The sequence below is a fragment of the Phycodurus eques genome, chromosome 10 (genome assembly GCF_024500275.1).
Source record: "Phycodurus eques isolate BA_2022a chromosome 10, UOR_Pequ_1.1, whole genome shotgun sequence".
NCBI classification, from domain to species: Eukaryota; Metazoa; Chordata; class Actinopteri; order Syngnathiformes; family Syngnathidae; genus Phycodurus; species Phycodurus eques.
Window position 1 is genome coordinate 1,242,279 of NC_084534.1, and position 26,753 is coordinate 1,269,031.

The 26,753-nt window shown below is 43.5% G+C and overlaps 1 protein-coding gene across 5 annotated transcripts in view; it reads right to left on the reverse strand.

Annotated features, from left to right (window-relative positions):
* plekha6 (pleckstrin homology domain containing, family A member 6) overlaps positions 1-26,753 on the reverse strand; it is a 109,215-nt gene that overhangs the window by 80,137 nt on the left and 2,325 nt on the right. The window contains exon 2 of one of the 5 annotated variants that reach the window (XM_061686967.1): positions 18,150-18,259. The exons of 2 other annotated variants lie outside the window; for them this stretch is intronic. Coding sequence is in view for 1 of the 3 variants with exons in the window: in XM_061686964.1 (XP_061542948.1) it covers positions 17,378-17,385 (8 nt within the window). In the remaining 2 variants the exon portion in view is untranslated. Of the gene's footprint in view, positions 1-17,377; positions 17,389-17,899; positions 18,100-18,149; positions 18,260-26,753 lie in introns of those variants that run through there. 2 more of the 5 variants (XM_061686970.1, XM_061686964.1) reach the window with 2 other exon arrangements.

Sequence of the window (26,753 nt, forward strand, 5' to 3'; positions counted from 1 at the left end):
CGCATGCACATTGCCCTAAAGACTCTCGTCCAAAGCGTTTTTGCCTCTGAACCAGATCAAAAATGTCCTGCACTGTGCAATTTGATTAGCTACAGAACACGTTCAACCTGAATCACATCGTGTGGCATCCACCAAACTGTGAGAGTGGGCTGCATGCAGAGCCGGCCCATGCCTCCATGGGCATGCAAAATATTATTTTGGGGCCCTCTATTTCTGTTAATAATATTGGTTAATGATCATTTACTGTAAACAGCTACTGTAAAATCAGTCTTGTAATAGATGTGTGAGCAATGTACTGTAGTTGTTTTTCTTTTTGTCGCCCACATGTGGCATCACCTCTGTAAAGGTTGCCGCCCCTTGTTGCCGCCAGTAGGGATGGGCGATACCACATTTTTTGGTTTCAATACAAAACATACTTTTTCTTGCCATTTCATCTATACTGATAATTTCATATTAGCATTTTTTTTTCAGTCGAAATATAACACTCAGAGCCATATCACATAATAAATACTGGCCATTTACAGTGTTAGGAGGATTACTGTGGAAATGTAGTTGGTTACAATTAAAAGTTACCCTGTTGAAAATGTTACAGTACTGTCGCTATCTAAATTACTTTCTCAAAGTAATGTACTGTAACTAATTACTTTGAATGAAAGCATCAATGGGACCCTTGAATGTTTACTCTAAAAATTGGTTTAAAACCATAGATCATTATTTTAGAATTAACCACACATTTGTTCTTTACACAAATAATAAACTGATAACAAAATATGACAAAATGTAAATCCCTAGCAAAGAATGTGTTTGTTGCCTTATATGTATACAGTAAGTGGAAAACCACAATACCATACCATGTTGAGCTAATGACAAATGTACAAAACTTTGCACAGCAATGCTTCATATGACAACCCAGATAAGTGAGTGTTCCATTAAAAAAAGCCACAATTATGAAACTGAAACTGTTCAAAAGTCAAGGGGCCTCATTCATTAACTGTGTGTGAGCAGACTAGTGCTTAAATCATGCGTATGTTAGCTTGAGATATGTCACTTAAACTGCCATTGACAAAGTCTGTTAGTTCCAGAAGTGGCCACTGTTGTTTATTGGCACTGTGGCACACTGCAGCCCGAGAATGGGACTGACGGATTTGCGGGTTACAGGTATACAAAAAAAATAAATAAATAAAAAATAGATCCAGTTTCAAAAGACGTTCCTGCCGTGCATATGTGGCGGCCATGTTGAATCTGGCGCATTGACGTGGCGGCCATGTCATGATTGTTATGGATGGATCAATTTTCTCTAGTGCATTGACCGCAGCGCAAAGAGAGAGAGAGCGGCATGGCGGCAGTGTTAACTCTGAGAAATACAAAACAAGTCTCTGGAGTCTGGAACATGCTATTTTTGGTACAGTGACTTTTTTTTTTTTTTTGAAGCCGTTCACCTTTGGCAACAGATTTGGAACTAGGAAGCACACTAATTCATTGCGGCTCATGTAAAGTGACTCGCCTATGATGAGTACTGTACGTCGACAATGTCACCATGACCAAGCACACCAGCGTGGTAAGTTTGGATGAGAATGTGTGTGTCTGCAGACACATGCATGTGAATTGACACCGTTATTATGCATACAAGATGGTGTCAATTCACTTGCATGTGTCCACAGACACACACCTCTTTCTGGGACTTATTTGCTTGGTTTGGGGTCACTCATTGCGATAAATAACTATGCGAACTTCCTGGCTATCCCTTCACTTGCACTCTGTTTCTAAAGATGTTTAGAATTTACTCAACCATTCCCACCACACTTCAGTTATGCAGCCAGATCCACGACTTCTCTCCTGCATGCTTCTCCTCCTGTCCTTATCCTGTGCAGTCGTGTCCTATATTGTCCTGTCCTTATTTCACAGGGTGTAGCGCTCCTGCACAATACAACACTGAAATCTAATGTGTCATTGTGCTAGGGCGCATATAATGATTTAGTTCCATCATGTTTCTTACAACTCGTGTACTGTCCTGCTAATAATAATAATAAGATAATAAGAGCATACTGGAAGTTACTGGAAGTAACTACAATTATACTGCATATTTCCTTCTTTATTGTGGTTCTTTGTGTTCATTCTCATTAAGAAATTTTTACAATTATCAGAATCGACAAAACTCCCAATAACAGCAAATTTGTGGAATCCTGCAGATCAAATCCCAGATTACGCCATTACCGTAGAAAACATGAAGTATTTGGGTATTATTATTTTGCCAAAACTCACAGAGCTAACCAGTCTAAATTAAACACAACTTCTGGAAAAAAATCTCATCTGATTTAAAAGGCTGGAATAATTTACCGATATCACTCCTGGGAAACATGCTACAATAAAAATGAAACCCTTACCTTAAATAAACTATTTATTCTCGATTATTCAATTTAAAACCAAATTAAAATGGTTGCAAACTGTAGCTTCTGCCATAATAATTTGTTTTTTACTCAAAGAATAAGAAAAGTAGAATTAGTGTATCCACTCTTCAAAAAAGAATGCAGCCCTATGGGGTGCACCAGCCAGTGCAAACTGTAGCCCAGATAAATACAGAGGGTTGCGTCAGGATGGGCACCCGGCTTAAAACTTTGCCAAACAAATATGAGCGTTCGTCCAAAGAATTTCATACCGCATCGGTCGTGGCCCGGATAAACAGGGTCCACCACCGGCCCGTTAACCTACAAGGCAACGGTCAAATTTCAGCTCCTGTGGGTCGAAGACGAAGAAGAGGCGGAAAGCGGGTTCTTCGGCAGAAAGATAAAAGGAAAGCACAGAGCCTAGAACTAAATGTTGGGAGTATGACAGGAAAAGCTCGGGAGTTTGTTGACATGATGATTAGGAGAAAGGTTGACATATTGGGTGTCCAGGAGAGCAGATGGAAAGCCAGTGAGGCTAGATATTTAGGGGCAGGGGTAAAATTATTTTACCATAGTGTAACTGGGAAGATAAATTGAGTAGAGGTTATTTTAAAGGAAGAATTAGCTAAGAATGTCTTGGAGGTGAAAAGAGTATCAGATCGAGTGATGAGGCTGAAACTTGAAATTGAGGGTGTTCTGGATATGTGATTAGCGGCTATGCCCCACAGGTAGGATGTGACTTAGAGGTGAAAGAGAAATTCTGGAAGGAGCTGGACGAAGTAGTTCTGAGCATTCCAGACAGAGAGAGAGTCGTGATTGGAGCAGATTTTAATGGAGATGTTGGTGTAGGGAAAAGGGGTGATGAAGAAGTAATGGGTATGTTCGGCATCCAGGTAAGGAAACTTGAGGGACAGATGGTGGGAGACTTTGCAAAAAGGATGGAAATGGCTCAAGTGAACACCTTCTTTCAGAAGAGGCAGGAACATAGGGTGACCTACAAGAGTGGAGGTAGAAGCGTGCAGGTGGATTACATCTTTTGAGAACGATGTAATCTGAAGGAGGTTACTGACTGTAAGGTAGTGGTAGGTGTCTAGAATTCTCAAAGATTAAGAAGACAAAGGCAAAGCAGTGAACCATGTGATGGAAGCTGAGAAAGGAAGAGTGTTGTAGGGCTTTTCAGGAAGAGGTGAGAATGGCTCATGGGGGACAGGAGGAGGGCGGCACAGTGTTAGACTGGTTAGAGCATCAGCCTCACAGTTCTGAGGACATGGGTTCAATCCCCGGCCCCGCCTGTGTGGAGTTTGCATGTTGTCTCCGCACCTGCGTGGGTTTTCTCCGGGCACTATGGTTACCTCCGACATCCCAAAAACATGCATTGGAGACTCTAAATTGCCCGTAGGTGTGACTGTGAGTGCGAATGGTTGTTTGTTTGTATGTGCCCTGCGATTGGCTGGCAACCAGTTCGGGGTGTACCCCGCTTCCTGTCCGATGACAGCTGGGATAAGCTCCAGCACGCCTGCGACCCGAGTGAGGAGAAGCGGCTCAGAAAATGGATGGATGGACAGGAGGAGGTTCCAGAAGACTGGACCACTACAGCCAAGGTGATCAGAGAAACAGGCAGGAGAATACTTGGTGTATCTTCTGGTAGGAAAGGGGAGAAGGAGACTTGGCGGTGGAACCTCAAAGTACAGGAAATCATACAACGAAAGATGATAGCTAAAAAGAAGTGGGACACTGAAAGGACTGAGGAGAGGAGAAAGGAATAAATGGAGACGCGATGTAGGGCGAAGGTGGCAAAGGCCAAACGATATGATGATGTATGCCAGGTTGGATACTAAAGAAGGAGAAAAAGATCTATACAGGTTGGCCAGACAGAGGGATAGAGATGTAAAGAATGTGCAGCAGATTAGGGTGATTAAGGATAGAGATGGAAATATGTTGACTGGTGCCAGTAGACTGCTGGGTAGATGGAAATAATTCTTTGAGGAGTTGATGAATGAGGAAAATGAGAGAGAAAGAAGAGTAGAAGAAGGAAGTGTGGTGGACCAGGAAGTAGCAATGATTAGTAAGGGGGAAGGTAGAAAGGCACTCAAGAGGATGACAAATGGAAAGGCAGGTGGTGCTGATGACATACCTGTGGAGGTATGGAAAGATCTTGGAGAGGTGGCTGTGAGTTTTTAACCAACTTGTTCAACAGAATTCTAGCGGGTGAGAAGATGCCTGAGGAATGGAGGAAAAGTGTACTGGTGCCCATTTTTAAGAACAAAGGTGATGTTCAGAGCAGTGGAAACTATTGAGGAATAAAGTTGATGAGCCACACAATGAAGTTATGGGAAAGAGTAGTGGAGGCTAGACTTTGGACAGAAGTGAGTAATTGCAAGCAACAGTATGCTTTCATGCCTAGAAAGAGTACCACAGATGCATTATTTGCCTTGAGGGTGTTGATGGAGAAGTTCAGAGAAGGTCAGAAGGAGCTGCATTGTGTCTTTGTTGATATAGAGAAAGGCTGTGACAGAATACCCAGAGAGGAACTGTGGTTCTGGTGGAGGAAGGTGTCAGGTGTGTTATGTGACAGAAGAGTCTCTGCTAGGTTGCAAAGTTTATAAGACAGGGGTGAGGCCTCTGGTCGTTGCGTTCGGCTGGTGTCGGCTGCGGTCACCTGCGGTAGCCTGTCCCTCTTCTCTGCCGGCTGTGGGGTTTTGTTGCTACCTGTTCTGGGGGAAGGTCCACCTCCCGCACTCTGGTGCGGGTATTGGGCGCTGCTGTGTTGGGGTGGGGCGGGGGGATGAGGGGGGGGGGGGTGTTCCAGGGGGTGGCACTGCGGGGATGGGTGTGGCGGTCCGCTCTCCCTGTGGTTGTGGTTGCCTGAAATGTCAGGCCTGCAGGAGCCATACCTCTTAAATCGCTCACTTAACACAGACTCACACCATTCACTGAAAATATTTTTTCACTAATCACATCCCTATCATGCCCCGTGGCTGCTCTCCTGGGTACCCCACTTAATTGTTCCCCTTTTGGGCACCCCTATCTGCCCTCCTTTCCACCAAGGTGCCTCTGTGTCCCATCCAGCGGGCCATTCTCAGGTTGCCCCCTGGGCCTGAGTCCACTTCTCGGGTTTGTGGTTGGGTCCTCAGCCCGCAGTGCAATTACAGGACACTTCTGATGGTTATTGTGCATGTGAGACAGTGTCAATTCTCTTGCGTGTGTCTGCAGACACACACCCATCTATCCATCCATTTTCAGTATCGCTTATCCTCACTAGGGTCGCAGGCGTGCTTGAACCTATCCCAGCAATCTTTGGGTGAGAGGCGGGGTATACCGTGAACTGGTCGCCAGCCAGTCACAGAGCACATCGGGTATAAACAAATAACCATTCGCACTCACATCCAGACATTCGGGCAATTTAGAGTCTTCAATTAACCTACCATGCATGTTTTTGGGATGTGGGAGGAACACGTCGTATCCGGAGAAAACCCACTTAGGCACAGGGAGAACATGCAAACTCCACACAGGCGTGGCCGGATTTGAACCCGGGTCCTCAGAACTGTGAGGCTAACCAGTCGGCCGCTGTGCCGCCCAGACACACACACCTGGGACTTAACTGCTTGGTGTGGAGCCAGTTACTCAATGCTATATATAACTTTTATAACGATGCAAACTTCCTGGGTATCCCATCACTTCCGTTCTGTTTCTATTGATGTTTAGAATTTACCGGTACATATCCACGCTCACCATACTTCAGTTGTACAGCCGGGTCCACTACCTCTGTCCTCCATGCTTCCCCTCCTGTCCTTGTCCTGTCCAGTCCTGTCCAGTCCTGTCCTATATTGTCTTGTCCTTCCTTTACAGCAGGTGTGTCAAACTCATTTTTGTCACGGGCCACATTGTAGTCACGGTTTCCCTCACAGGGCCGTTGACTGTGAAGTACTACTACTACCCCATACTACTACTAACCCATATAACACTCGAATCTAATGTGTCATTGTACTCGTCATATCATGATTTACTTTCTCCATCTTTATTACAGCTAATGTCCTGTATTCTGTTGTCTTCTCTTCCTATATTATTTATCATTTTACTCTCTCCTTTTTTCCCCCTGTCACTCCCCTTTAAAACATTGTGCTCTACACCTGAAATTTTCAATACAATATCCATCAGAATACAAAGAACCATAGTGGCATCTTAAAAACTCCACTGTGGCACAGTAAAACTCTTCCGGCATAAAAGGGATACAGATTCGCCATTCTCCTGACCTCACAGCCGAACAGGACGAAAAAGTGGGGGGAAAAAGGTGGTTCTTTGTGTTTATATCTAAAAACAAAATTGCTTTATACCTCCTTGAAATATTTGTTTTAATTTTGTTTTATTCAACAATTTATTTTGATCTATGCCAAAATGGAAATTATTTGTTTTTCAGTTCGTATTTAATTTTCCATTTGATTTCAGCTCATATTTGAGAGGACACAGATTGGCGTTCCCGTCGATCCACCTCGCGAATGTACGCTCCCTACCCAACAAAATGGACGAGCTTCATCTTCTGTTAAAGACCAGTAAAGACTTCGGACGTTCCGCGGCCATGTGCTTCACGGAGACCTGGCTTTGCGACGCCGTACCCGATGGCGCCGTCATGCTTCCCGGCTTCAACATTCATCGAGCGGACCGCGACATGGAATCATCGGGGAAAACGAAGGGCGGCGGGATATGCCTCCATATAAACGAAAAATGGTGTACGGACGTCACGGTGCTCAGCACACACTGTAGCCCGCATTTGGAGTCGCTGTTTTTGAACTGTAAACCATTTTACTCGCCACGTGAGTTTGCATCGTTTATACTGGCTGGAGTCTATATTACACCGCAAGCTAACACGAACGCCGCATTGCTAACGCTCGCCGAACAAGTCAACGAAATTTAAAAAAAACACCCGGACTCACCCCTCATTATTCTCGGGGACTTTAACAAAGCTAAACTCAACCACGAACTCCCTAAATACAAGCAGCAGATCGACTGTCCTACCAGGGAAAATAATACTTTAGACCACTGCTACGGTAAAAAACGCATACCGTGCTATACCTCGTGCAGCCCTGGGCTCGTCTTAATTCACTTAATACCGACGTACAAGCAAGAACTTAAATGTGCGAAGCCAACAGTGAAAACAGTCAAAAAGTGGACCAATGAAGCCAAGATGGAACTTCAAAGCTGTTTAGACTGCACAGACTGGAGTGTCTTTGAAAATTCATCTGGCAGCCTGGATGAATATACGGACACTGTCACATCCTATATCAGTTTCTGTGAAGAGGTTTGTGTACCAACAAAATCATTTCGGACATTCAACAACAACAAGCCGTGGTTCACTGCTAAACTTAAGCAGCTTCGCCAAGCTAAGGAAGATGCATATCAGAGCGGGGACAGGGCCCTGTATAATCGAGCTAGAAACCAGCTTACTAAAGAAATTAACATTGCAAAGAGGATCTATGCAGTAAAGTTGGAAAAACAGTTTAGCGCGAACGACTCAAAAACAGTCTGGCATGCATTCCAATCGCTGACTAATTACAAGCGACGATCCCCCCAAGCTGAGAACAATAGCACACTAGCAAACGACTTGAATACCTTCTATTGCAGATTTGAAAAGGACAGTTTCACTCCACACACCCGCCCGGCCGCACCCGCGACCACAACCGCACCTCTGACTTCTGCGTTAACCATCCATGAACAGGATGTGAGACGCATCTTCAAACAACAGAAGATTAACAAAGCGGCAGGACCGGACCATGTGTCCCCATCCTGCCTCAAAGTCTGCGCGGACCAGCTCGCTCCAGTCTTCACTCAGATCTTTAACAGATCTTTGGAAATATGCGAAGTTCCATCCTGTTTCAAACGCTCCACCATCATTCCAGTCCCCAAGAAACCTGCAATCTCTGGTCTGAATGACTACAGGCCTGTCGCTTTGACATCTGTGGTCATGAAGTCCTTTGAACGTCTCGTGCTGGACCACCTCAAGAGTGTCACAGGTCCCCTGCTGGACCCCCTGCAGTTTGCCTACCAAGCGAACAGGTCTGCGGATGATGCAGTCAACATGGGACTGCACTTCATCCTAGAACACCTCGACAGTGCAGGGACCTACGCAAGGATCCTGTTCGTGGACTTCAGATCAGCGTTCAACACCATCATCCCTGAACTCCTTTCAACCAAGCTTCTCCAGCTCAGCGTCTCACCTGCCATCTGCCAGTGGATTTACAGCTTTCTGACGGGCAGGACACAGCAGGTCAGACTGGGGGAGGCCACCTCATCCACACGCAGCATCAGCACTGGGGCGCCCCAAGGTTGTGTCCTCTCTCCGCTGCTCTTCTCTCTCTACACGAACGACTGCACCTCAGCGAACCCGACTGTCAAGCTCCTGAAGTTTGCAGATGACACCACTGTCATCGGCCTCATTAAGGACGGTGACGAGTCTGCATATCGACAGGAAGCGGAGCGGCTGGAGCTGTGGTGCGGCCGACACAACCTGGAGCTGAACACGCTCAAGACGGTAGAGATGATCGTGGACTTCAGTCGGCATCCTTCGCCACAGCCGCCCCTCACGTTGTCCAGCTGCTTTGTGTCAACCGTCGAGACCTTCAAGTTCCTGGGAATTACAATCTCTCAGGACCTGAAGTGGGCGAACAACATCAACTCCGTCCTCAAAAAGGCCCAGCAGAGGATGTACTTCCTGCGGCTTCTGAGAAAGCACGGCCTGCCACCGGAGCTGCTGAGACAGTTCTACACAGCGGTCATCGAATCGGTCCTGTGTTCTTCCATCACAGTCTGGTTTGGTGCTGCTACAAAAAAGGACAAACTCCGACTGCAACGGACAATCAAAACTGCTGAAAGGATTGTCGGTACCCCCCTACCCACCATTGAGGACTTGCACGCTGCCAGAACTAAGACAAGGGCGTGCAAAATCCTCTCGGACCGTCTGCACCCCGGTCACCAGCTCTTCCAGCTCCTTCCCTCAGGTAGGCGATACCGATCAACGCAAACTAGAACTAGTAGACATTCCAACAGCTTCTTCCCTCTTGCGATCAACTTCTTAAACATCTAACCTATAATTCCATTACAACAAGCTGGAAATGTTTTTACTTGAGTTCGTTGCCACATTTCTGTAGGGCCAATTACGTATTACTCGTGCACTCACTGTAGTTGTCTCGCCATGCTGCACTATTTGCATATACTGGCCACTCATGCCAGAGTAGCATCTGCTCCATTTGCACACTGATTGAGGAGTATCTGTAACATTTGCACAACCAACATTGTCCCAGATGATCGCACTACTCGTCACTTTAAACCGGATACACTCCTTGAAGTCTCAGCGCCCTTTGCACAATGGTCATTGCACCGGACTATTGCAATATTAGTCGTTCGAAATGCTCTAAGTGCGAGAGGACTCTGCATCTTTTTGCACAATTGTTTTTTGTCAATGTCTTTATGTCCCCAAAATGTTCTGTAAATTGACTGTCTGTTGTACTAGAGCGGCTCCAACTACCGGAGACAAATTCCTTGTGTGTTTTGGACATACTTGTCAAATAAAGATGATTCTGATACTGATATTTTTGTTGAAAAATACATTTGAGGCCCTTTATGATTTGTAGAGTACCCCTTTTTTACTTGCTAACTAGGAGACTGAAGGTAGTTACCCACCAAATACAACAACAACAGAAAAAGGCTGGCGAATGCAAAAGTTTGGTGATGGCAATGTGTCCAATGATGTGGTTGTTGTCAGCAAAGGATTTTTAACTAAATATTCTTATTCACTTGAATCTATTTGAAGTGTATCTGTTCCAATACTTCTGTTCACTTAAAATGTACAAAGTCTTCTAAGTTGTACATCAGATCCAAATGTAAAAACTTGGAAATCAAAGCTGAATGAGCTCTTTTCTCATAATATTTTATGTCAAATCCAAACGTTTTCAACTGGCAAGCAAATGAAGAATGTGGCGCCCCTCTTACACTACACTATACTTTTTCAGGGAAGTGTATACTGTAGAGTCTGTCCTGTGCATGTTGTGACAGAAAGACAGATTGCAGATCCACAGTACCATGGGTCTTCATTTACTCCGTGCTGGCACAGCACAGGAGCAGCGACCACATCAATAAGCAACGCGTGACTAGCAATCGTGTAAAGAGCTCTGCTGTAAGTAAACCTTCCTCCTGGAGGCAAGAAGAGCCGTGATGGCAACTAATTCTATAGTCCAAGGGTATTAACCTCCTTACGAGCACATCTGCCTGTCACGACAGGACTATGGGTTCATCCGATGTGATGCACCCACAAGATCTTGAGCTCTGCCTTAAATGGAACTTGTTAAATGGTATTACAAGTCTGAGCAGAGAGCTCGCTGAACCATTGGTTTGGAGGAAGTTAGTGTTCTACCATGAGATGTGATGTGTGGTAATAATTCCTCAGGGAGTGTAAGTTCCGAATCGTAGAGAAGGATAATCAGCATTTATGACTATTTTGACAATTTCCATCACACTGTGCACAAATACGTTGGGTTACTCTCCAAAACAAAATAAGACTAATTATATTTGACTTTACTTCAAACAGTGATTCAATTTTTAGACCATATTGCATACATATATTTATGTAATGAACAGAAAATTGTTTGCAGTTTTGAGCTTATAGAAATATATTATTAGTATCATTAACTTTACATTTAAACGGAATGATAATAATAGACATTTTGGAATAAGTCAAAACACTAAGAATTGTCAATTAGGGTTCAAATGAAATGGTAAGGTGGTAATTTTTGACCATTACCATTTAAAATGTTGGAATGCATAGCATTTCATTTACATTAGGGTTAACTTTTAGACTGGTCCATGCTTTAAAAAGTGAGTGGTTTTTGTTCAACCTTCCCCCTTTAAAGTAAGCTGTTGTACAGAAAACATTCATTCTTGAAGTCGGAGCATAGTTTGCTTGTGTATTCATGGAGCAGCTATGAATCAGACGGGAGTGTTTACATACCTTTACTCACACCTGTGCAGCCTTAAAAAAAATGTTGTGACAAACCTCCACGTTACAGGAGCTTCAAGATTAAGACTTTACATCTGATCTCTAAAGTGTTTTTGTTTTTGTTTGTTTTTGTTTGTATTAGCTCACTGAACTGTGACTGACTTCTGTATTAATGTTCCAGGTACACTATTATCAAAGAAACACAAAAACTGCTCTACACAACTCATTCACAACTCTGCACTTTACATTTTACACTTGTGTATGTGTCCCCTTGCAAATACTGGTGTGTCTAAAGAAAAGGAATGCGTTCCTTTGTGTGTTTACAATTCTTCCAGGCGAGCCAGCACAAACCCAAACTGACACAAACACACCCACATCTGTTCACTCTCTTCCCCTTCCAAAGTTCCCTTGCCCGGGCTCCCACACTCCTCCCCTCACTGCCCCTCTCTACATGAAACAACCCTGCCCTCCATCACTTTGAAATTTAGTTCACATTTTCCCGCTGCATACCCCCTCCAATTCGCTCCAGCAGTCAGTTGAGTGGATGCCAATGTCTGTGAGGCCAGAATGAGAGGAATTTAAACAAGAGGGAGTGAAAGAAACAATGTACATTCACAGGAATGATCTTTTTTTCCCCTCTCAATTACATCTCATTCACCACCAATGCAATATGTATCAGCTGACACTTTGTCTTTCTTTTCAGACAATATCACAAACAGGAGTCACTTTTAGGAGTCACTTTTGATTCGGTTTGCATCTTCACAACCCATATCAATACAAATGTCCAGTCACGCTTCTTCCACATATACATCATCGCCAAAATAAAATCAATAATCGCTAATCCGACCAGCGGTGATTAATCCATGCACTCAATTTTCCCAGGTTCGATGACTGCAACGAAGTCCTCTCCGGTATCAATCAAAAATCACTTTCTCGCCTACAGCTTGTTCAGAATGCTGCGGCTAAGCTTCTCACTGAATCAAACGGACGACATCATATCACCCCAATTGTATCCTCACTTCATTGGCTTCCATTCTGTTTTATTTTGTAAATTGATTTTAAGGTTTTACTGATTCCTTTTAAAGAATGTACGAGCCTGGCTCCGAGCTATAGTATATTAGCAAACTTTTTTTTCCTTCGGGTGAGGGCCTTCTGGTTGTTCCCAAGTTCCATCTATCCATTTTCCAGACCGCTTATCCTCACTAGGGTCGCGGGCGTGCTGGAGCCAATCCCAGCTGACTCTGGATGAGAGGCGGGGTACACCCGGAACTGGTTGCCAGCCAATCGCAGGGCACACTATAAACAAACAACCATTCACAACAACTACGACACTGAGCAAAAATGTTTGAACGTAAGAGTAGCAATAGAGAATGTCTGCTACAGAGGTAGGTAGAGTAGCCAAATATTGTACTCAAGTAAGACTACAGCTACTTGACAATAATGCGACTCAAGTAAAAGTAAAAAGTAGTCCTGCAAAAAAATTACTCAAGTAAGAGTAAAAAGTACACCGTGAAATAATTACTCAAGTACTGAGTAAATAGTGAGTATCTTCTGATTTTTTTTAACCACAGCATGAACATCATTAAAATAAAAATAACAAAATAAAATTGTGATTGTGCAAATTCTGATATCGCTGTGTGTGCGTGCGTGCATGTGTGTGTGTGTGTGTGTATACACAGCCAAAACTACAACATCTGTTATTTAATGCAAGGTTTTTTTCTCAAGTTATAAGTGGGCTGAAATAGTCACGTTTGGGCAGACAATGACAGACAAATACTACAATACATAAAAGCTGTTGTTTTTGTTTGTCTGAATGTAAACATGAGTAGCGCGCCGTTGTCTTCATGGTAACGACGACCATCCCGACATTGTGGCCACGTAGTCACGATGATCAGCCGGGGTGGTTTATCTAGTATAAATACCTATGCCCGGGAAACCCAGGAGAAGACATTTCGTGAGGTCATGGGACTTTCTTGTGTCGTTTGATTGGTGAACTAGACTTAAACATCACTAGTGCTTAAATTGGATTTGAGCAAACAGCGCCCAATGCGGAAGTCGAAGTCGTAGTCTCTCGCACGGAATTGTTGATAAATAAGCAATAATTGATCACTAAAAGTAGCGAATTACATTTTGATCATTGTAACAGAGTAAAAGTACCGTTACTTCTTAACTGCAGAAGCAGCAGAAGTGTTTTTTTTCTGGTCTTGTCAACTCCTGTGACTTAGGTCCCGAGCGCACAGGCGGAACCTCAGGCCGATGCGCTCGCATATTAGTCCGCCGTGGAGTAATATTCAGAAATTACATCTGTGTGTGGATGGTGGATGTGTCAAATGGATCGAGCTGCCAGCGTTCAAGGAGTACGAAACAGACTATGACGACCCCACGCCCCCCCCCCCCCCCCCCCCCCACCCAAGAAAAACTCATTGTATCTATACGATTCACGTAAATGGCCTATTTTGTTCAAAACGACGAATTTTGCCGAAAGGTGACTGATTTGCATGTATGAAAGAAAGCTCCGTACAACAAGGCATTCTTTCTTGCTTTTATGCAGGTCTTTTGTGTTGATAGCTAGATAGCTATAGTAAAAAGACGAAAGTTTCCCAAGGCTGAAACATTGAGCGCACAATTCAACGTGTTGTGAGCCGCTTTCAGACGACCAGCTTGACTTACACCGAGAAAGTTATACGTCCAAGATCGTCTATGAGCGGTAAATGCTCTTACATTGCTGGCAAACCAAAAAACAAAAAAACAAATCTCTAATGTGAAGATGACTCACTCTGACAATTTTACCACAAACATAATATGCACTATTGGTGCCAAAAAAACAGTTATCGTGCATCTCTAGTATTTATCAACCCTCTTGGTCTGTGTTGAGTAGGTTGGGTTCTTGCCTGGAGCTTCTCTGTTTTTGTGTGTGTGTGTGTGTGTTGGTTTTATATATGATCATTGAGCCAGGTCTCTCATCAGAGAGACCTGGCTCAAGTAGTGTTGTCGTGCATGAACAACTCGTTCAAACGAACAAATCTTTTAAGTGAATGTACTAAATGGAATCACGACATTCCTTTCAAGTTTAGTTGAGCTCAGCTGCGAGCCTGTGGCACACAAGTGGCGCCGACCCTCTCGGGCTGTGACGATGGCTGAGCTCACAGCCTTGACCCGGTTTGTAGATCATCTGAGTATTTAAGCAATCAGGTTTGCGCCTGTTTTTTCACACGTAAACCTTAAATAAATCTGGGCTTAACAATACAAGTTACAACATTGCTGCAACAGATCTTTTAAAGATGTAAACAAGATTGTGTTCAATATTCTTTTATTCCTTTTCATTACTGAGCTTGAGTTAATCCCACACCAGCTGCATGAAAGTTATCGACAGTATGTAAACTACTACACGGCCAACGTTTTACATGACAACAAACAACATCCATTCATCTAGCCAGCCATTTTCTTCCACTTATCTGGGGTTAGCCACCGCATCTGGCGCCTCTCGATACGGAGCAGCACCAACTCGACAATGAACCCCTCCAGGATGACCGAGCTTCTCTGCCCCAATCTGCCTGTTGTTGTCCCACTCCATTTTTCCCTCACTTGTGAACAAGACCCGGAGATACTCGAATCTCTTCCTCGACCCAGAGAGGCCACTCCACGCTTTGGAGACTGACGACAATGGCCTTAGATTTGGAGAGGATCATTTTCACCCCAGCCACTTCACACTTGGCTGTGAATTGCTACAGCGAGAGTTGAATATCAAAGCATGGTGAAGCCATCAGAACCACATCATCTACAAAAAGCAGAGATGTAATACTGATGTCACCAAACCAGACTCCCTCAATGCCTCAGCAGCACCTAGAAATTTTGTCCATAAAGGCAATGAACACAATCGGTGACAAAGGACAGCCTTGACGCAGTCCAAAGCTCACTGGAAACGAATGGCAATGTAGACCAAACTCTGATACAGCCGTTATTAGGGGGTCAAGTACCCCATACTCCCTGAGTACCCTCCACAGGATTCCCCAAGGGACACGGTCGAACGCCTTCTCCTTCGTCCACAAAGCACATGTAGATTGGTTGGGCAAACTCCCATGCACCCTTGAAGACCTTGCTGAGGGTGTAGAGGTGGTCCACTGTTCCACAGCCAGGATGAAAACCACACTGCTCCTCCTAAATTAGATATTCGACTTCCCAACGTACCCTCCTTTCCAGGACCTCTGAATAGACCCTACCCACGAGGCTGAGGAGTGTGATCCCCCTGTAGTTGGAACACACCCTCTGGACCCCCTTCTTAAAAAAGGGGGACCATCACCCCGACCTGCCAATCCAGAGGCACTGCCCATGATGTTGCAAAGGTGTGTCAACCAGGACAGCCCCACAACATCCAGAGCCTTTAGGAACTCTGGGCGAATCTCATCCAACCCCGGGGCCTTGCCACCGAGTAGCTTTTTAACCACCTCAGTGACCTCAACCCCATAGGAGAGCCTACCTCCAAGTCCCCAGACTCTGCTTCCTCAGAGGAAGGTGTGTCGGTGGAATTGAGGAGGTATTTTCCTCACCAAATCGAGGTCAGCAGCATCCTGTCTCCACTATACATAATGTTGATGCTACACTGCTTCCCCCTGCTCAGATGCCGGATGATGGACCAGAATTCCCCTGAAGCCATCAGGAAGTCATTCTACATGGCCTCACCGAACTCCTCCCACGCCAAGTTTTTGCCTCAGCCACCACCAAAGCTGCATTCCGCTTGGCCTGCCAGTATCTATCAGCTGCATCCAGAGTTCCACAGGCCAAAAAATCCCAATAGGACTCCTTCTTCAGCTTGACAGCATCACTTACCACTGGTGTCCACGGGGATGGCCGCCATGACAGACACCGACCACCTTACGGCATCATCACCGGTCCACAGCCACCACAAATGTCTTTTGAGTTTCACCATCATTGTTTGTAGTTGGAAAGCTGGTTGGGTAAACATTCTACAGTACATTGTCCTATTAAAATCGACATGCTGGCAAGTGAAAAGAGGGTGCTGGCGACACAATCTTTGGATGGTCATAACCGCTACAGGCAAAGATCGGTATAAGAACTTACAACTCCAGATAAAGAAATGACATGCGGTACTGTAATTATTGGGGTAAAAAACAAACAAACAAACAAAAAACATCTCCACTGATATGACCTATTCATATATTTCTTTTTTTGCACCTTGCTTGGTGTTTGTCAAACCTGAATCTGAAGGAAAATAGTAGAATTGAAACTTAATGCTCGACCACATCCAGACCGTCACAAACACTGACTTATGTGCAGGTTTTCAATAGCCACATACCATGGCTAACAGAAATATTGACTAATGTTTTATGTCTACCTACAACCAGAGAGGGCTGCCGTAACTATTTCGAGTCAGTGTAGAACAGATGCACTGAGCTTATAGTGATCCTGAAACCTTAAACCATCAATTTTCTAACCACACAGTCCACACGGATGAAGATGAATCTGTCAAGATATCTTTTCATGTATTCTGATTTTTTTAAACATCTGAGAACTACTCTGTTATGCCATTAGTCACATCAGCAGCCATGTCTAGCCTGGGCATACATACTGTACATGCACTTACATGCACGCACATGACCCAACCCTAATACACACAACCCATACACACACAAAAAAATCCATGCTCCTTTCCTTAAACTCCCAAATATACATGTGACAACAGAGAATACATACGGTATACAATAATATATTTTTGATGGAGCGTGTGAGGAAATCCTCACGCTGAATCCAGAGCTCGGGCACTGAGGACAAGCTTATTTTGAGCTTTACAATCATTGTTTGTAGTTGGAAAGCCTGTTGGGCATAAATTGTACGGTACATTGTCCTATTGAAATTGACATACTTGCAAATGATAAGAATGTCCTGGGCACACAATGTGTGGCCGATCATATCAACCACAGGCAAAGATCAGTCTAAGATCTAAGAACTGACAACTCTAGAAAATAAGGATATAACTATAAAAACACACCTGTTCATTGAGATTAGCTTTTCATTTTCTTGTCCTGTAACTGGCGAGCCCGGATTTGAACCTGGGTCCTCAGAACTGTGAGGCAGATGTGCTAACCAGTCGCACACCGTGATGCCTATTTTTTGAAATTATCGATCATTTATTCTTATTTAAAGATTAATTTTGCACTGAAAACAAATATTCTTTATTGAAAACTAATGCAATAAAAATAAAGTTGTTTTTTTTTTTAGGGAAAAACATGCAAAATACTTGTAACTAATAATCGTGATTTCAATATTGATCAAAATAATCATGGATATTTTTTTGATCATAATTGTGCAACCCTACTGTATATATTTTAGAATCCCAAACACTGACTCATGCAGGTTTTCAGCAGTTTCACAAGATGGCTAACTGACAAATTGACCAACGCTTGATGTCCACCTGCTGCTTGCCAGCGTCCAGAGAAGTCTTCCCGAGCTATTCCATTGAGTTGATGTGGAACAGATGCACTGCGCTCTTAATGATTCTGGAACTTCAAACCTTCAATTCTCGAACCACAGCTATCACAGTAAAGGATGAATCTTTTCATTTCCTAGGATTTTCTGCAACTTCTTAGAACGACTCTGTAATCCCATTAGTCCCATCAGCAGCCATGTCGAGCCTGAGCACACACACATGCACTTACATGCGCACGCATGATCCAACCCTAATACACACAACCAAAAGGCTAAAAGCAAAATGTATGCTCCCTTCCTTCAACTCTCAAATATAAATGTGCTGCGGTGCTTACCTTCCTCTGTTTCTCCCCTTCACTTCACGTCACGTCTCTTCTTTGTTGTTTGCTACACTCCTGTCTTCCTGTCTGGAGCAACCGCCTACAACATGCTGGGGCTGAATGGGCTGGTTTGCAGAAAAAGCCCAGTGGTCAGGAGAGAATATGAGGGAAAGAGAAAGTGAGAGAGGTGCAATGCATGTGAGTCCAGAAATGAAAGAGAAGAGTAATTTGAAACCACCAACTCTCCAGAAACAATCACCCCCCACCCTTCCTCTTCTGTGCGACCTCCATCTCACTCCCTGCTTCCCTCCCGTTCTCCTCATCACCCTCAACACCCATTGAATAATTTCAGAAGTCGATGGTCATTTGTTTCCCGCTTATTTTATTTTGTTTGTTCATTTTACTTTGTCCTTTTCTCCCCTGAATGTTCAAGGGAGTGTAGTTAGGACACATTAAAAAGAAAATGCATTCTGCTCGTGTGTTTTATTCAGTGTGCATGGCAGGTATCCCGATAGATAAAAAATTAATAGCCTGCAGTAACATCACCAAAAGCATTTAAAACCTTTGGCTGGAAAATGCTAATCACACCAAGCTTATACAAACTTTTAGTATCATTTGCTACATATTGAAAAAAATGTGCAGTAAAGCCGGACACCCCCCCCCCCCCCCCCCCCCCCCCCCCCCCGGGATTCATAATAAAAAAACAATGGTGAATGAATAACATTGAAAATATGTTGATACTGAGGTCAGTTGCATGAATTTGTAAGGTTCCAAGTGCTGGAGATGCTTTGGAATTTCAAAATAGTAAAATCATGCACTATCCTCAATCATGGCAAATGTTTGTTGTTGGATGGCATTTCCCCGATATTACAGTCAAATAGGGGTGGACTTGGCTGAAAATCTCTCCAAAATTCAAAGAATAACAAATGAGAAGAAACCTCTGTGGTGCTCAAGCTAGTACAGTGAGAGAGTCGAATTTAATTCAGGATGCTGCATTTTGCTAAGTACGCAAAGTCCTATACTGTATAAGTAGAACTCTAAACAATCAAAATGATGCTGAACTGGACCTCGAATGTTGGGACTGACAAACTGGGAAAATTGGTGGAAACTAATTGTACAATTATATATTCTGTAAATGTCTTTTGATAACTGTGTTTACAGGTGTGTCTCAATGAATTAGAATAGTTCAAAAGCTTAATTCAATTTCAATTCAATTCAAGTTCAATTTGAAAAGTGAAACTCATATAGAAATGCATTACGCATAGAGTGAAATACACTGGGTAGAATTTTCACTCTATGTTATATTGCAGCCATTTGTTAAAATCATGTAAGTATTTTTCTTCCTCAATGTACACACAGCACCCCATGTTTACAGAAAAAAAAATAATTGTTGAATTTTTTACTGATTTATTAAAAAAGAAAAACTGAACTATCACACAGCCACAAGAATTCAGACCATTTGCTGTGACACTCACATGTCCATTTCTTCTGACCATCCTTGAGATGGTTCTACACCTTCATAGGAGTCCAGCTGTGTTTGATTATACTGATTGGACTTGATTAGGAAAGCCACACCTGTCTATATAAGACCTTACAGCTCACAGTGCATGTCAGAGAAAATGAGAATCGTGAGGTCAAAGGAACTGCCTGAAGAGCTCAGAGACAGAATTGCGGCAGGGCACAGATCTGGCCAGGGTTACAAAAACAAATTCTGCTGCACTTAAGGTTCCGAAGAGCACATTGGCTTCCATAATCCTTAACCGGAAGATGTTTGGGATGATCGGAACCCTTCCTAGAGTTGGCTGCCTGGCCAAACTGAACAATTGGGGGAGAGGAGCCTTGGTGAGAGAGGTAAAGAAGAACCCAAAGATCACTGTGGCTGAGCTCCAGAGATGCAGTCGGGAGATGGGAGAAAGTTCTACAAAGTCAACTATCACTGCACCCCTCCACCAGTCGGGGCTTGATGGCAGAGTGGCCCGACGGAAGCATCTCCTCAGTGCGAGACATATGAAAGCCCGCATGGAGTTCGCTAAAAAACGCCTGAAGTACTCCAAGACGGTGAGCAATAAGAGTCTATGGTCTGATGAGACCTAAGGTAGAAATTTTTGCAGTTAATCCTAAGTGGCATGTGTGGGGAAAACCAGGCACTGTTCATCACCTGTCCAATACAGTCCCAACAGTGAAGCATGGTGGTGGCAGCATCATGCTGTGGGGGTGTTTTGCAGCTGCAGGGACTGGGAGACTGGTTGCAATCAAAGAAAAGATGAATGTGGCCAAGTACAGGGATACCCTGGAGGAAAATCTTCTCCAGAGTGCTCAGAACCTAAGACTTGGCCGAAGGGTCACCTTCAAAACAGACAGCACACAGCTACAATACTGAACGAGTAGCTTCAGAACAACTCTGTGACTGTTTTTGAATGGCCCAGCCAGAGCCCCGAGTTAAACCCAATTGAGCATCTCTGGAGAGACCTGGCTGCCCACCAATGTTCACCATCCAACCTGACAGAACTGGAGAGGATTTGCAAGGAGGAATGGCAGAGGACCCCCAAATCCAGGTGTGAAAAACATCATTCCCAAAAAGACTCATGGCTGTATTAGCTCAAAAGGGTGCTTCTACTAAATACTGAGCAAAGGGTCTGAATACTGATGGCTGTGTGATATTTCAGTTTTTCTTTTTTCATAAATCTGCGAACATTTCAAAAATTCTGTTTGTTTTTTTCTGTCAATATGGGGTGCTGTGTGTACATTAATGGGGGGAAAAATGAACTAAAATCATTTTTAGCAAATGGTTGCAATACAACAAAGAGTGAAACATTTAAGGGGTCTGAATACTTTCCGTGCCCACTGTATTTAATTTGGAAATATAAATGTATATTTTTGATGATTTTAGCTTACAGCAAACAAAAACCCCAAATCCACCATCTCTAGAAACGAGGACCATAAAAAAAAAAAAAAAAGGTCACGAAACAGTGAAAATGAAGTTAAATGTTGAAATTAGGTTGGGTTTTGCCCTCTGAAAAGTATTTGTAAAAAAATGCAATGAATCTATGTAATGAAAAATAAATGGACTTTCCTCACATCTTCTAATATCTTGAGATGTACCTGGAAACGTCGACTTCTTCGTTTACGTAAATGCTGCAAATTGGGAGCTGCTTAACTGATTTTCATTGTTCCTGTAACAACGACATACTGGACAGTAAAAGCTTTATTCTATTCTCATCGAGAAGCCAATTTGAGATAACAAGAAGATAACCACCTGTAGTTGTGCTCGTAAATTCACTTTCCCTGTCGCCCCCATTTGGCGTTACATTATACGTGTGTGTGGCCTTTTTCCATAATGACAACTGAAATCACCCAAATGCCCCCGATCAAAGGTCTACATACCCTTGAATGTTTGCTCTGATAATATACACATTGGTTGACACACACAGGTTTAAATGACCTTAAGGGTAAGTTTCCATGCAGATGACTAGTTTGCTTGTAATTAGTTTCTGTTTATAAATAGTCAATGAGTTTCTAAACTCTTGAGAGTCCCATGCACATTTCGTCCAGTGCTGCACTGACTTTGCTGGATATTGAGCCATGGGAAAAGAAACAAAACTCTCAAAGGGCCTGTGAGAAAAGCTAGTTCAACTTTAGAAATCTAAAAATAAAAAACATATGAAAAGCTATGTTAAGGCTTGAAAATGCCTATCGGAAGTGTTCAAACTGTGATACAAAAGTGGAAAATATAGTGGTTCTGTTGAGACCAAGCCACGGTCAGGTAGCCCAACAAAGATTTGAGCCACAGCTGCCATGAAGATCGTTTGGGGTGTAAAGAGAAACCCAAGAGTAACGTCAGGTGAATGATTATAGGTGTAGGGTGTAGAGAAGGGCACCTGGATGAACCCACAGAGCTGGCATAGAATGATCTACGGGAATTGTAGAGGACTGCATGACTGATGCTTGACAGGTCGGAACTCACTCGCTCCTCCTCATCATTTATCTGAGTTGCATGTCCACACAAGTCTCTCAAATACCTCCATCCCTTCTAAACAGACAAGACAAATATTTTAGAAAGTTAAATTGAAAAACAGCGAGTGGCAAGGTGCCCAACTGCTTAGCATATTCCCCTCCCAGTCCTTAGGTTGAGGGTTCAAATCTTTATGAAGTTTGCATGTTCTTCCTGCGCTTACGTGGGATTTACTCAAGCGTCCTCTAACATTCCCAAAGGAAGTTTTTTGGGTTTTTTTTGCTGCTAGCGAAGTGGTCTAACAATATTTGACTTTAATTGAATCCCACTTGAAACATACAACATAAAGTGGACGTGTGGTGATAGTAATAATTCAGCCACAGAGATCACTGATTGGTGAGAAACGTCAATGACGTGACATCATCTTTAGTTGCCGTCTCCATGAAAGGATGTCATCGAGGAATGATTGTCTCGTTTCTGCCGACATTTCTTCCTCCTCCCACCTTGTCTCCTCGATGGGAACATGTAAACAGAGGAGCGAGAAGCCAGGACCTAGAAAGTTGCAAATTAAGAAATGAGACTGTCCCTAAATTGTAGATAGGTGTGAATTGTTGTTTCTCTATGTGCACAGCGATTGGCTGGTAACCGATCCAGGGTGTACCCTGCCTCTCGCCCGACAGCTGGGATAGGCTCCGGCACACCTGAAACCCCAAAGAGTGTAAGCAGTATAGAAAATGGAGGGATACTTAAAGGGCTGTGACTTGCGTAGTTGATGGTCATTTGTTATGATTTTTCTTTGCTTGCTCGCAAATGCTCTGTAGGGTTTCCCACGCTCATGCTCAAAACAACATTTTTGTAATGAGATGCAGTTTTAACACAATGCATGTGTAGTGGCTCTAGAACTCGTATGTATGATTTACAAAATGTGTCTATGCTTCTTTTTTCATGGCTCGTGAAGGTCCACGTGCATGCATGCATACATTCATATGTTTGTGTTGATGTAAGTGCAGTCCCCAAAATAACTCTTGCATGTAAATCCAGTCTATAATCAATGCGTTCCCATCATAATTTGCAGTAAGACTGGCTTCTTGGGTATATCTCTCAATTGCTCTGTGGAAGGCTGGAAGGCATGCCCTGAAAGTTCTTTCGTAGACAGTCCAGAAGTAGTTTAATACACATCTAGGGAACCTTTTCATTTTAGTTGATTTGCAGTTAGATTTCAATCAGGCTGATATGAAAACAGTTTTTTCCCCCCATTTCCAGCAATATGTGGACATAACATTAGACTTGGCCTTCACAAACATTAGTAATGACGACAGTTCTGCTCACCCTTGACGCCTCAGACCATCTATTGATGCCAATGCCAGCTTCCAAAGCCTGTTTACCATTGAAAACTCATGGTGTAAATGGTTCAAAATAAAGCCCTGCGGGATTGTTTTGAACGCAGAGAATGAGAATGAGTCACTGCCAATAAGCACACCAATGTAACAGAGTATGCAGCACCTGTGTGCCTATATTTGTAAGTGCACATCTGTGTCACTAAATAAATCTCCTCCGGGCCAATGACAAAACTTGGATGACACAGGAAGTATGGGAAAGCAAACAAGTACAAAATGGCAATGTCAAGTCCAATGACGAGGCTGTGGTCAGAACAACTGGAGTCTGTGAAACTCAATTTTGCTATTACAACAACAAAGTGTGCACATGCTAGAGAGATTCAATGGCAACGTGGCAGGGGAGGCAAGAACAGATTAAATGGCTGCCTCTCTATAATGTGACAACCATGGCATCATTCCAGACAAGTCCGCAGGCACTATGCCAACCGTCTACCGCTAGCCTCGCAGAGTGACAATTTGGTGGCAGGAAGTTGCTTTAAATTGACGCCTGCTCAGACCACATCTAAATATTGGCGCAGGGTAGACTGCTGGCCTCACGTGACTTTTAACGTATTTGATCAGGGCTCAGGTAGACAAATAAGGTGCACGGACCTATTTACGTCACCAGCTCATTCTGTGTACCTGCTTTGTCTTTTGCCATATCTTGTCTAGAGCAGTGACAATGCTTCAGTCACACACGGATCGATGTGATTACACAGAGATTGTGAGTGCGTCACATTTAAAGGGAATGAGAGGAGCCTTGATTAGTTGTGACTTAAGTCGACTGTAAACTATCAGGGTGGCTCAGACTGCCCACCGCAGATCTGCTCATCCACGAAATTACCAACACGAATCTAACCTGCTTCTGGCGCCCAATTGCTCCACCTGTCGTGGTGGATTTACAGCGTTCATGAAAATAGGTCTCCATGTGTCAAAGGGTAAAAACTGTAATCTGTGAAGCTTCTATTGGTTAGTTTTTATGTTTTTTTTTGTTTGTTTTTTTTTCTTGTGGGACAGTAGTGTGAGTCAGAGCCCTGACGTTAATGTTAGCAGAAAAAAAAAAAAAACGTAGTTACAAGTTCAGAACGACTGAATTGGACTGAATATTCATTTGCATTTCATCCTCATGGTCATTGTTCACATATACTAACTTTGTTTATGAAAACTATCTATTTGGGAATTAACGATCTTTTGTGTTGAGGTATTGGTGGGCTTCAGAGGATTTTCAGATTTCAAATTGAGCCTCAGCACTGCAGTGACTCCGTGCGTAGTGTTTGATTCAAAACACATTAGAAAGTATGAAAAAATGCTGAGCAGTTTTCAGTCAAGATCGATGTCCTTGAATGTCTTGTTTTGCTTAAAACACAAAGACAATTTGTCTGATTTCATAGAGGACTAAGGACATCAGAAAGTATTCAAATCAATTCAAAAGGTTTTGACTTTTTATATACTTTTGTTTGTTTGAATGTTTAGAAATGTCTATTTCGTTTCCATTTAGTGGATGTTTTGCTGACAAAAGTTGGCTTACGCCTGAATAATTTTTCCCTCCCACTTTTGATATGATGGCTATGCCCCGCTGCCAAACACGCTACAACACACTCAAGCATCAAGCATCCTTATAAATTTAGACAAAGTACATGGGAGTAATGAAAAGGGATACAGGCCTCAAAATTCTTCGGCAAACCTCAAACCAGATGGTTGAAATTTACAAATGGGTCTTCCCGGATGACACAAACCTCAAACACACATCCAAGGAATGTATAGACCAGGCTGACATTAAGATTTGGAAATTAACTCCCCAAAATCTTGACCTCAACACAAGAATTGTTGGATGGGTCACTGAAATGCAACTCTAAGCTACTGTACAATATCGATAGCCTACTTGTTTCCATATCATTGCTTCCCCATATCATTCCTAGAAGCATACTAAAGTGTAACTGTCGAAAGAAAGACATTTAAATGAACTTTACAAATTCTATCAAGAAGGGTTTTGTAATATGCAATCAGAACTATCTAAAATAAAAACAAGGACTTGCCACATGAAGAGAGTTTCTGACTCGACTAATTTACGTAATCCGATGTGGGAAACGCAGTTTGTAGGTTTCAAACATGCATTATTATTATGGTTTTCTTAAACCTACGGCGCATAATCACATGTGGTGATTCTTATAAACACGCAAATGAGGCAGACGGGGGCTTCACGCTACCCGACGTCGCGAAATAAGCAGAAACAAATCACGTGGCCCGGCTGGAGAGACGACGCACTGGGCACTGTAATTAGATTTGAACTTGCCAGAGTTCACCAGTCGAGAGGACCGTGCGACTGTGATACAGAGTGAATATGAAGGACTCGTGGGGGCGGAATACAAGTCAGTTTGTGCTCAAGAAAAAAAGCAAGTCTGTATACCCCACCCACTGGTTTCGTGCAGTAGAAAAACATATATGTACATGGATGGCTACAAATTGCTTTATAGCTGTTGTGGTGGGTTAGTCTGCCCCCATTTGATGAAAGAGCAACATCTGCATTCCCAAGTGTACTGAGGGATGAATACACGACAGCGGGTTAGGGTGAGAGACTGAGAGTTATATCAATTGGGTGGCATGGGTGATGCAGGAGGACCGCACACTCATAGTCTCCAGAACTAATGATGTTGCAGATTTGTTGTGCAGCTGTAAAGAGGCGAACGTAAAACAGATCGTACGAAACATGCAAAGAGTTCTCTGAGCGGCCTTCTTGTCATCTCATCGTCCATTCGTAGTGTCATCTTAGCTCAAATCAGTTGACGCTGCGTGATACAAAAAGCTGTCACACTCCACTGTCACAAAATTCATGGCAGTCGTTCTAATTCAAGGGCTTATCGCACTGGCCTGGAGACCAGTTGGCGACCTGACACGGGGAACGTTTCTGTGACCTGCTGGAGACCAACAAGACTGAGGAGACTTCGCAGAGACGCCTCGGCGACAACGCTGGACCCTTTCGACCAGTGATGGGGAAACTACGGCCCCGCGGGCCACATCCGGCCCGTTGATCATTTCAATCCGGCCCGCCACAGATTGGTACAGAATCGCCCAAATCATATCAAAATCATGACTGCATTCATTTCCTTTAATACCGAGTGGTTCCACCAGGTTGTGCTGTTTTGCCCAGTGGTTCCACCAGGTTGTGCTGTTATGCCCAGTGGTTCCACCAGGTAGCGCAGTAGGTACAGTGATACATTGACTTGACTTTGTCTGTTCTGTTTTTACTCTGCTACTGCTCCGAACCCTTCTTCAACCATAAGTGGGCCAAAG